General features: G+C 30.6%; 1 protein-coding gene across 1 annotated transcript in view; it reads right to left on the reverse strand.

Annotated features, from left to right (window-relative positions):
* Positions 1 to 3,184: 3,184 nt before the first annotated feature.
* LOTGIDRAFT_153045 (hypothetical protein) overlaps positions 3,185 to 13,463 on the reverse strand; it is a gene marked incomplete at both ends in the record, with an annotated part of 34,140 nt that continues 23,861 nt past the window's right edge. The window contains 5 exons of the mRNA XM_009053526.1: positions 3,185 to 3,355; positions 4,971 to 5,063; positions 6,132 to 6,205; positions 6,520 to 6,772; positions 7,390 to 7,581. Of these exons, the coding sequence (XP_009051774.1) occupies positions 3,185 to 3,355; positions 4,971 to 5,063; positions 6,132 to 6,205; positions 6,520 to 6,772; positions 7,390 to 7,581 (783 nt within the window). The remainder of the gene's footprint in view (positions 3,356 to 4,970; positions 5,064 to 6,131; positions 6,206 to 6,519; positions 6,773 to 7,389; positions 7,582 to 13,463) is intronic.

Consider the following 13,463-nt stretch of genomic DNA (forward strand, 5'->3'; position numbering starts at 1 on the left):
CTATATGTAATATAAATGAAAATTGATTTCAAATTAAGTTAGAACTAAACCAAATTGGATGATTTCTTGAATCTTGAAATTAAATCTGGACTTAATTCTTGAAAAACTGAAGTCAAAGAAGGCAGAAATTTTGTTGAATTATATATAACTAGTCTAAAAGCAGCACTATTAGAAATTGTAGTTAAAAACTTTGAGCCAGTGTGCAGTGTTCTCACTGTCAAGAGACATCTAATCTGTTGCTGTGAATCTACCACTTATAATATAATATAAAACACTACTGATTGCCTGTTGGGTTTACTGATACCCCAGATTAGGAACCATGGACCTAAACTACTGCTATATATGGATTGTATCCTTTGTAAAGAAGTCTTTGAGAATAAGAAAAGCGTAATGTGTCTAAAAAATCAAACTAATATATTCAAACAACTTCTTGATTGTGGTATTTCTTATTTGAAATTTTCTAGTTCTGAAAAACTTTGATTGTAGATTTACTATCAGAAAAGAGTCCATGACCCAATCTCTCAACATAATCATAACATTGCACCTTGTATATTACCTAAGTACACTCTGACCTGCTTTCATGTTTTCAGGCTCAAACTTATGAAATGACCACTCTGGTTTCTGAATTACATCTTGTCTGTTGCACAAAGATTGTCTTCAACTGATTTGGTCTTCATCTCAGAAGATCTTGAGGTCACTAATTTACTATATATATATATATGGGTATAAATAAATAAATAAAATTCATAAAGTAATAGTAATGGACTATATTTTTGACTTAAAATCAATTTCTGTAAGATCAACTTTCCAAAATACAAATTTTCCAGTCAACCTGCCTGAAAAGTGGTACAATATTCTAAGCAAGCTATGCCTAGAGGTTTGGCCAAGGACCAGCTGGTTGAAAGGATTCTTGAAAACCTAATTATTACCCCTGTAAAAAAAAAGGTTGTTTCTTCTTTTTTTTCCTAAAGAATCTTAATTTTTACTAATTTAATTTTGGAGTCAAACTTTTATTTTGTATAAAAGAAGGTGATGAAAGCCATTCAGAAACCAAAGTGGTCTGACAGTAGTTGAACTTTATATTGCACATGGTATGGTAATGTGCATTACATGACAAATAAAACTGAATCAAGCAAAACAACACAAATCAGCTTTAAATAATCACAGGCCAGACAAAATTATTATTTTAAAGATACCAGGGCTGTTGTTTCAAATTGTTTAGTGCCAGTCATTTTAAATCATAATCAGACACAGAACTAATTAAAGTTTAACCCTTTCAACACTAGGGACCATTCTACCAGCCACATAATTACAAGATATATTCCCTAGAGGCATTACCAAGTGACATCACTTAATGTTAACCTCAAACTTGGCGTTCAGGGTATATGGATTTATTCACTATCAGTGTTAAAAGGGTTAAATACAGTAAAATAAAGACAAATTTTGATTAAGTATGTCTGAAACCTTACCACAGTTAGACATTTAAATGTTAAAGACAACAAACATGCTTGGCAATTACAATCAGGGGCCTTTTACTGGAAAACTTAACACAATTTCAGTGTTACAATCATCTGATTGGTCAATCACTAATACTTATTTTAAATTTTGTTTTATTATCCAATCAAATTACTGTATTTCATTTATTTTATTTAAGTTTTGGAGGCCTTGAAAATTTAGTGTGCCAACCAGATATCACTGGCAAATACAACCAGATCAACAGACCTGACTATCAACTGAGTTCTATGTAATTTTCCTCTTTCCATCTTTTTATCATATTGTTTAATTTTCTTTAAACACCATCAGAACTCATGTCAAAAATAATACCAAGTTCTGCTTTTCATCCATTTTTAACAATCCAAGCAATTTAAATATTTTTCATCCTCATGGTTAACTTTGCTAATGATACATATCAAATATTCATATATATCTTATGATTTTCAAACTGGCCGACCAACATGTAGCCATTTTTATGTTTTGTTTTGTAAATATAAACACACAAAGATGTGTATAATTATTTGAGTATTGTCTCATATAAACCATGGTTCAATCTATTCATTGATAAAAAGAGTGCTAGTGAATAAACTGAACTAAAAGTCAAAAAGATTTCAACATTGTGGTTTATTGACCAGTGTTGGTCTTGAACTTCATATAAACTGAATACTAGACATTTAGCTCTCATAATTTCATACAAGACTATAAGAAATAAATAACATTGTCTGGCCTAGAAAGTACAATCTAGAAATTACAAATAACAGAAAGTAAGGTAGTATAAAATTTATGCTTTGTTTTGATAAATAATAAAATACTGTAGATAAGAAACAGATTATGATTATAAAAACTATTTACACCATTGACATAAAATGTACATAATGACATCCAATATATAGATAACAATAACAAAACAAATAATAATAATAATAGTATGGACATTTTAAAACTGAATACATTGGTCATACCTGTTATAGAGATTTCAATCTAAATAGCAAGTTTCATTTAATTCAGATCCCTTAAAAGTGATACTATGTCTTAGATTGAACATAAAATTTAATTCTCAAGAATGGTCAATATGAGTATATTCATAAAACTAAGTAATTATTGAAAAACGCTTAATCATAATATTAAGCGTTTTTCAATAGTTAATTGCATTTTTATTAAGTTTTTTGGATTCATCAGATTATATAAGGATCCTGTTATGTTATTTATGACACCAGGTGTATCTACTGATGAATATATGCTCTTATTGGATCTTTATGTTCATTCTAAGACGTAGTATCCCTTTAAGAGAAAGTGAGAAAAGGTTCCAAGGTTGCAATTTTTTTTAACTAACTTTTTTTTTAGGACACAAAGATAAATTACTTTGAGGAAACAGCAGTATTACAGATCTTTTCTGGGGTTTCACTCACTCCAATTTTGATATATTCATGTTTTAAGGCTCAAACTTATTAATGACCACTCATTTCTAACTAAGAGCTCACAGCTATTCATATCACATTTCAGAATGATAAACTTACACCCAGTTATATAGCAATTTAATAATTTCAGACTCAGTAGAACTAATCTTAGAAGCTTGCTATAGCAACCTATAAAATCTATGACAGGTATATTTTATACAGTATCTGATACTATTAACATCACCTATTTACAATGATTATACAATGATTACATGACAAACATAATTTAAGTCTTATTGAACAACACAAATCTTCTTTAAATCTGATTCAAATTCATCATCAATTTCCGAGATATCTGGTTCCTTCCCCGTCACGTCTGGCATGAATTTATTATAATCTAAATTATGGCGTTCATAGAATAATATATATGCTGAATTCGTGTCAACTTGACTCTCCTGAATTTCCTGTAAAAGAAAACAAATTTAGGATTTGAGGAAAGTATAAATACAATAATATTGTTAATCTTTTGGGAACATTAATATCAAATAACTGAACACAATTTATGGCATTCTACTCCTGTGTTTTATTGATCACAATGTTTCAACAATTTACAGTGTCATCATAACACTTGGTTACAACATAATGATACCTTCAGATTTTCATCTCAAAATAAGAACTAATATGACAAGAATAAATGTAAATTATCATGAATTTTGCTGTATGGTAGAAACACTGAATTGAAACTGAAACATGAGCTCTTACAAATCAAAATCAGATGTATATGGCAAACGAAATATAAATTGACAACAATGAATCCTCATGAAAAATAGATTGGAAAAAAACTTATAAAGATAATCATTTTGTTGTTTTATTTGAGTCATTTTATGATATCTAATCAACTTTAATTAAACTCAATTCAACACTGATAGAAATATTAGGCAGGTATCTATCAGAACATTATATCATTTAATATGACTAATTAATTAAATGTATTGTATATATAATACTGCCCATGTTTATCAAAATTTTAATAAAGATAACTAGTAAGATGAAGTAAAATTTGATATTGTTCAAATTTCACCTTTATACCAGATATTATTTCATTATTTCTAATTATCATTTCAATTAGTTGTCATAGTAGAGTTGTTAAGAAACCCAATCCTTCCAATATCTAATCATTGCTTCTAATAACAGCCTTAAGCCAGGAATATAAAGGTATGGTGTTAAGTGTGGTATAGGATGTGGGAATCAGTGGCAAGACTCAAGACTGAGTGGGGACCAACTGTTCAATAGACTTTATTCATGCATCAGCCATCATTAAATTTGGAATTGATAAAACTATTTAATGATACTTTCACATGACTTTTACCTTCACACATTTCTGAGAAAAGGCATTTTTAATCCAATTTTTTTGCTGTTTAAAGAGTGTTTAATGACGTCAAATTGACATACATCACTGGATGACATAATTTGTGTTATGAACCTCGTAAAACGAATAAGGTCTATGAGGGATAACTGTTGAGGTTGAAGTCAAATTGAGGCAAAACTGAGGAAACATCATAGTCACAAGCCTCTCCTAGAGCGTTCTCTCAAGAACACTTTCAAAAATTGTATTGAATTGGTGCATTCTGACAAAAACGTACAAAAAGCATATTTTTAAATGTGGAAAAAATAATGTGGGCAAACCCATCCCCCCTGTACCCCTTCTTACACTGTAACTGTTGGGAATATCAATACAGTTGAAGATAGAAAAAATGAATACACATTGTGTATTACGCAAGGTACAGGTGTACACATAGAATGATTTTCTTCCAACAGTTTCGCCTGTATTGATAGTTCTGTATTATACACCACACTAGACTACCTGATCAATTCCCACCTTTATTATCTATAGCTAATTTTAAAACCAGAATTTTCAATCGCTTGGATAAATGAGCTTGCATCCATTAAAACAGCTTATTATAGCAGTGAATCACTCACATCTAGCAAACCTTCTATTGTGCTCAGCCAGAAATTGGTTTTGTACTCTGATTATAAAAGCAAAGTTAGTCCCTTACTAAAATGAAAATCCTGCCTCACCTTACAACTACTGTCATTATAACAGTACCAATTTTTATTGGGATTTTTTGCATAGGCTACATAATGACCACCTCCTAAAATACCAGTATGACACTGAAATATACAAATAATAAAAGGTTATTTATACTCAAATTCATAATCAATGGATTACTATCCAAATACTTCATACATGATTAGAATAGAGAGGTAAATCATTAACATAATCATAGACTTCACTGATACAGCAAATAAGTCATAACTTTAAAATAGAAATACCACTGTTAAAATAGTGCTCAATATATCAATTGTAGAGCAATATAGAAATACCACTGTTATAATAGTGCTCAATATATCAATTGTAGAGCAATATAGAAATACCACTGTTAAAATAGTGCTCAATATATCAATTGTAAAGTGACATAGAAATACCACTGTTATAATAGTGCTCAATACATCAGTTGTAGAGTGATATAGAAATACCACTGTTAAAATATTGCTCAATACAACAATTGTAGAGCTATATAGAAAATACTACTGTTAAAATAGTGCTCAATACAACAATTGTAGAGCAATATAGAAATACCACTGTTAAAATAGTGCTCAATACAACAATTGTAGAGCAATATAGAAGTACAACTGTTATAATAGTGCTCAATACATCAATTGTAGAGCAATATTGAAATACCACTGTTATAATAGTGCTCAATACATCAATTGTAGAGCAATATAGAAATACCTCTGTTAAAATAGTGCTAAATACATCAATTGTAGAGCAATATAGAACACCACAGTTATAATAGTGCTCAATACATCAATTGTAGAGCAATATAGAAATACCTCTGTTAAAATAGTGCTAAATACATCAATTGTAGAGCAATATAGAACACCACAGTTATAATAGTGCTCAATACATCAATTGTAGAGCAATATAGAAATACCTCTGTTAAAATAGTGCTCAATACATCAATTGTATAGCTATATAGAAATACCACTGTTAAAATAGTGCTCAATACATCAATTGTAAAGCGATATAGAATATTAAAACAGAACCTAAACAACACGTTGTTACTCAGAGTTTTAGACAACTGACCGTTTTCAGTCTGCGTTGGACAAGTAAAATTTACTGTCATGTCTACAATGTGAGACCTAGAATGGTTATAACATAAAACAAGATATACTTACAGATAAAGCGTATAAGTCATAACGTGCATCTTTATAATCTTCATCTTCATCTAAATTCACTTCATTCATTTCACCTACAAATCAACATATCATTAGTACAGATAGGCAACATGTATTTACAATACTTACAACTTTTACTCACAAAAAAGCATTCAGTGAATTGAGAAGCTTTTACCAAAATTCATACAAATCAGTTAAAAGGGCCTAAAAGGTCACAGAGATAACACAGAGGTTAAAGTTCGCAATAGTCACACAATGATCTTTATTTTCTTAGCATTTAGCTACATGTCAGGTTGAAGAAAAATTGGTTGAAAACATAAGGAGGTATAGCATTTTCAGCATTTGAGATCATGACCGTAGCTACATTTCTTATCATATACCTACATACCAAAACTGTTATTCATAAGAATATTATGGTGCAAACCTGATTTGTTTGTGTTCGAATTCCTATCTACGATACCATTGGCTGGAGTGGAATGTAAGGAAGTATTTGATTGGCTTCTGGGATTTTTGACATCAGTTTGAGATGGTCTCTGAGCTAGATAATGTGTAGGATCAAAATCTTTGAAAGGAAATTTGACAATTTTATGTGATTTCACCCATCTTCCATTTAAAAACTGGAATCGTTTTAGGTTAATAATCTGAAATGATAAACAGATTCAATTCTGTATAATTATATACATCTAGGAAGGTTACAAACATTAACTGGAGAAATATCTTAATTTGCATCTGATCTACTATAGTCACCCAACATCCACATCCAGGATAATTTCAATACATGAATACAACCAGACCACTTTACTTTTCTTGGTACAGTATATCCTGCTCATGTGCCCACCTTTATTAAACAATCACCTTCAATATGCCACCACAATAAAGTCCCCCCTACCACTTCTTAACGTAATTAATGACTGATAAGCAACCACCTTTACACGCAAACATGTATTTACACTCCTGTGAGATCCAAATCACTCAATTAAGCGACCATGACACTTCTCATGAGGATGAGGAGTTGTTGAGGATTATAAGTCCTAGCAAATTGCTGACTTTCTCTCCTGAGAGACCACTTTTACTGTAGTTTATCTACTGATCAACATAATGTAAGTTTAATCTGTATAGTTTCAATTACTATTTATTTTAAGAACAACGAAGAACTTTTCCTGCAGGTCAAATGCGGAGCCAAAATTGACCTAATGAGGAGGTGGCTAATTATTGTACCGAAAAAATAAAGTGAAAAAAATGTATAAACTATACTTACAAGTACAGGGGGTAAGCGCCAAATATCAAGTTTTTTACATGCTAAACAATGTTTTTTACATTTAGAACAATAATACAATTCATCTTCTCCTAATTCCTCTTCTTTTGTAAAAGCTTGTAAACATGTATCTAAATCTATAGGTTCTGTTTGTTTTCTTCGACTTTCTTCTACACTTTCATGTTCTTCATAAAACTACAAAACAAAACATAAAATATCAAGTTTATTGCAGATCTGAATTCCTGAATTATTGTGTATGTCGAATAAGTTTTTGATGATTGCTGTGTCCAATAGCTTTATGATTGTTGCATGTGTCTGATAGCTGTATGATTGTTGTGTGTGTCTAATAGCTTTATGATTGTTGTGCGTCTAATAACTTTATGATTGTTGCATATGTCTGATAGCTGTATGATTGTTGTGTGTGTCTAATAGCCTTATGATTGTTGCATGTGTCTAATAGCTTTATGACTGTTGCATGTGTCTAATAGCCTTATGATTGTTGTGTGTGTCTAATAGCTTTATGATTGTTGCATGTGTCTAATAGCTTTATGATTTTTGCATGTGTCTAATAGCCTTATGATTGCTGCATGTGTCTAATAGCTTTATGACTGTTGCATGTGTCTAATAGCCTTATGATTGTTGCATGTGTCTAATAGCTTTATGATTGTTGCATGTGTCTAATAGCTTTATGACTGTAGCATGTGTCTAATAGCCTTATCATTGTTGCATGTGTCTAATAGCTTTATGATTGTTGCATGTGTCCAATACCTTTATGATTGTTACATGTGTCTAATAGCTTTGTGATTGTTGTGTGAGTCTAATAGTTTTATGATTGTTGCATGTGTCTAATAGCTGTATGACTGTTGCATGTGTCTAATAGCCTTATGATTGTTGCATGTGTCTAATAGCTTTATGACTGTTGCATGTGTCTAATAGCCTTATCATTGTTGCATGTGTCTAATAGCTTTATGATTGTTGCATGTGTCCAATAGCTTTATGATTGTTACATGTGTCTAATAGCTTTGTGATTGTTGTGTGAGTCTAATAGTTTTATGATTGTTGCATGTGTCTAATAGCTTTATGATTGTTGTGCGTCTAATAGCTTTATGATTGTTGCATGTGTCTATTAGCCTTATGATTGTTGCATGTGTCTAATAACTTTATGATTGTTGCATATGTCTAATAGCTTTATGATTGTTGCATATGTCTAATAGCTTTATGATTGTTGTGCGTCTAATAACTTTATGATTGTTGCATATGTCTAATAGCTTTATGATTGTTGCATGTGTCTAATAGCCTTATGGTTGTTGATGTGTCTAATAGCTTTATGATTGTTGCATATGTCTAATAGCTTTTTGATTGTTGTGTCACAACTCTCGGACTATTTCAGGACCACTACAAAAGTTTTTTTACTAAAAGGATTATTGTCTCGGGGGACACTGATATGAAAAAATTTGCATCATTCTAATTTTCAATCTGATGTCTGTGGTTACTGCATTTGTCCTAATACTAAGTGTTTGATGACAACACTAATCTTGAAGGGCCTTATTATTTCAGTGGACTTGCAGGAACCACAGATATCTGATTTAAAATTTAAATGGTACAAATTGATGCTATCAGTGACCCTGATACACATAAAAAATTTAGAAAACCTCTTAACAATCTCTTTAAATTATCATTCTTTCCACAGAACCTATGTTAAAAATATCTATTAAAGACTGAATAAAGAGTAGGTCAATTTTAGACTAATACAATAACTATCAGAGATCAGATATGGACTAATACAATAACTATCAGAGATCAGATATAGAGTCAGTAAGTTTTAGACTAATACAAAAACTATCAGAGATCAGATACAGAGTCAGTAAGATTTAGACTAATACAATGACTATCAGAGATCAGACATAGAGTCAGTAAGTTTTAGACTAATACAAAACTATCAGAGATCAGATATAGAGTCAGTAAGTTTTAGACTAATACAATGACTATCAGAGATCAGATATAGTGTCAGTAAGTTTTAGACTATTACAAAAACTATCAGAGATCAGATATAGAGTCAGTAAGTTTTAGACTAATACAATGACTATCAGAGATCAGATACAGAGTCAGTAAGATTTAGACTAATACAATAACTATCAGAGATCAGATAAAGAGTCAGTAATATTTAGACTAATACAAAAACTATCAGAGATCAGATAAAGAGTCAGTAAGTTTAGACTATTACAATAACTATCAGAGATCAGAAATAGAGTCAGTAAGTTTTAGACTAATACAAAAACTATCAGAGATCAGATATAGAGTCAGTAAGATTTAGACTAATACAATAACTATCAGAGATCAGATATAGAGTCAGTAAGTTTTAGACTATTACAATAACTATCAGAGATCAGATATATAGTTAGTAAGTTTTAGACTAATACAATGACTATCAGAGATCAGATAAAGAGTCAGTAAGTTTTAGACTAATACAAAAACTATCAGAGATCAGATACAGAGTCAGTAAGATTTAGACTAATACAATGACTATCAGATCAGATATAGAGTCAGTAAGTTTTAGACTATTACAATAACTATCAGAGATCAGATATAGAGTCAGTAAGTTTTAGACTATTACAATAACTATCAGAGATCAGATATAGAGTCAGTAAGTTTTAGACTAATACAAAAACTATCAGAGATCAGATAAAGAGTCAGTAAGATTTAGACTAATACAATGACTATCAGAGATCAGATATAGAGTCAGTAAGTTTTAGACTAATACAATAACTATCAGAGATCAGATATAGAGTCAGTAAGATTTAGACTAATACAATGACATCAGAGATCAGATATAGAGTCAGTAAGTTTTAGACTATTACAATAACTATCAGAGATCAGATATAGTGTCAGTAAGTTTTAGACTAATACAAAAACTATCAGAGATCAGATAAAGAGTCAGTAAGATTTAGACTAATACAAAAACTATCAGAGATCAGATATAGAGTCAGTAAGTTTTAGACTAATACAAAAACTATCAGAGATCAGATAAAGAGTCAGTAAGATTTAGACTAATACAATGACTATCAGAGATCAGATAAAGAGTCAGTAAGTTTAGACTAATACAATAACTATCAGAGATCAGATATAGAGTCAGTAAGTTTTAGACTAATACAAAAACTATCAGAGATCAGATAAAGAGTCAGTAAGATTTAGACTAATACAAAAACTATCAGAGATCAGATAAAGAGTCAGTAAGTTTAGACTAATACAATAACTATCAAAGATCAGATATAGAGTCAGTAAGATTTAGACTAATACAATAACTATCAGAGATCAGATATAGTGTCAGTAAGTTTAAGACTAATACAATAACTATCAGAGATCAGATATAGTGTCAGTAAGATTTAAGACTAATACAATAACTATCAGAGATCAGATATAGAGTCAGTAAGTTTAAGACTAATACAATAACTATCAGAGATCAGATATAGAGTCAGTAAGTTTAAGACTAATACAATAACTATCAGGGATCAGATATAGTGTCAGTTTTTGTCTTACTTCTAAGAGAAAGAAATTTGAAAATCCCAAAAGGAAGTCTTAGTAGATTTTCGATTTTCCCAGCTCAACTAGAATCTAATTGTTATTCTTTTATTCAAGTCTTCAAGGATTTCTCTTTACATTGAATTCTGAACTTTTTCTTCTAATAACATTGTTCAAGAAATTTAAGACTTTTCTTTAAAGCAATAACCTTCTTGGAAACATCAAAACACGCCAGTAAAATTTGATACTTTAATTCAACATTAAAACCTTTTTCATGTTCTTCCACTAGAAAAAGAGACTGACTTTAAAATAGGGAAGTAGAATAAAAGAAAATAACCATGCATGTTCAAAGGTAAGGACTAACAAGGCTAATTACTCTGGTTTTTTTTAATCAATATATGAGTTACGTCACTATTTTATCTTATACCATCCTTCATTTTTTAAAACTTTTGAATTTAACAGATATAGGCATTTAATCTTTTGCTTAATCTGCAGACAGAATTTTCATTATTTCTGAATGTAGGTTAATAAGAGATTAATCAAAATATAATATGAACTATAAATACCTTCAGTACTAATGATTCGAACTGTAAAATGAAACCCAAAATCCAAAACAATATATTGGCAATAGCTAATGGACTTTTCACACGAGGAAGTATATCAATCATAAATGAGTAAGCATTTCATAATGAAAAATAATATCAGGTGTCTAGAAGTCTAGGCATACCCTGTCTTAATGAGAGATGTTAAGATATCTCAATCATTCTGATGCTTGACTGTTTCAGAAAAGAGAATAAGAGCCTGGGTTTACTTACACCAGATCATTAAATAATAGATTCATATTTCATTGTAAAATGTGCTTTGGGCAATTGAATGAAGCTGGTAAAGTGAGACATAAGTCTACTAAATTCTTTAGAATATTGTCTGAAGTTATCAGGCATCTCCTTTTCTGATGTCTAGAATAACCCTTGGAGATTGCTCTTGTCTGAAACATTCTGACTCTGACCTGTTTCTGATGGATACTTCTTGACAGTTATAGGCTAGTGTAGAGACAGAAAAACAAGGCATGGTTTATTATTAATTCTTTGTGTCCTAATACAGTAGTTTTAAACTTCTTCATTTCCTTACTCTAGGCCAGTCGATTGCAGTCATTGACAAGTAATTGTCCAGCAAGATATGCCCGATTTAAACATATCTCAGTGATATAAAGGGCAGTAACGAAATATTTGTTAGAATCTACCCTACACAATTTTTTTTGGGATTAAAATCTGACAAAAATGTGGACTGCCATTACAAGCCAATTAAGGACAGCCAGATGTAAGGGTGGAAGGTGTCTCTATGAATCACTAGGAGAGGGGGCTGAGCAGGGCCACAAAATTTTCCAGGGAAGGCTTTTTATACAATGTTGAAAGTTATTTCACTTGGTGAGCTAAAGTCAGGTAAGTTCCTTTTCAGAAACACCATAGTGGCCATGTTAGAAGCTGGTAGAAGGAAATAAGTTTCGGACTTGTTTAAAATAAAGAAAAAGTAGTTCAGATGAAGTAATACAAGTACGACCTACATTTTATTATTTATAGCTAGAAGTCATTGTCTCTCCACTTATCATTACCTGGTACTTAGTATGTTAGGCTGTTAAATTGATCTTGATGATAATCCAAGATGTCCACAAAGTGCGGCATTAAAAGATCAATGAATTCCTTCAGGTATAAAAGAATTTGGAAGTTGAAATTTCCTTCAGCCAATAAATAACAAAAAGACTATACAGTACATTGTAGGTTGTGGATTTCTTGTACAATGTATGCAAGTATTACTGAAAAAAAATCGTCCCAAATCTATCATTATCCAGTTCTACAAAGCCAATAACAGTGTGAATATAACTTATTGTCAGACAAACAAAATGTTTTTAGAATTTTTTCTATAATATGGAATATCCTGCGTAAAAACAAATTTTGAAGACATTATGTGTGCTTTATAATTTCATCAAAGACATTCTAAGACTAACACTACTATTTTGAGAATGCTTTTCCAATATTAATAAAATAAATGGATGAAATTCAAAAATTGTTTTTACTTTGCTAAGACAATAAGTATGTTGCAATGCTTTTTTATGACTTTTGATCGTTGTCATCATGTTAACTGTTGATTTTTGTATGTTTTATTTGTATCACAATGCCCATCAATATTGTATGGCCTAATTTTTTACCTTTTTGTAATTAAGATATTATCATTAATATCTACAACAACAATTATTGTAAAGGACTAAAAATAATGAATAAAGGTAATGGACCTAGAATTGATGCTAACATCTCAGTGCAAAAAATGAAAACCATGGTTAAGAAAATAATTCTAAAAACAGCCCATTGCCTTTGATGTTCTATATTTTTAAGTAGATTAGATGAAACTATGACATGTTCAGTAAGCAGTAAGGTCTGAACATGTAAAGAAATTTATGATGAGATTTTTTTTCTCTATCTTAAGATTTTCTTTTAATTTCACAAAATATTCAATCATAACTCCATCTACAATAATACACACACTTTCACCGATACAATGCCATT

The sequence above is a fragment of the Lottia gigantea genome, assembly GCF_000327385.1.
Source record: "Lottia gigantea unplaced genomic scaffold LOTGIsca_2, whole genome shotgun sequence".
NCBI lineage: Eukaryota > Metazoa > Mollusca > Gastropoda > Lottiidae > Lottia > Lottia gigantea.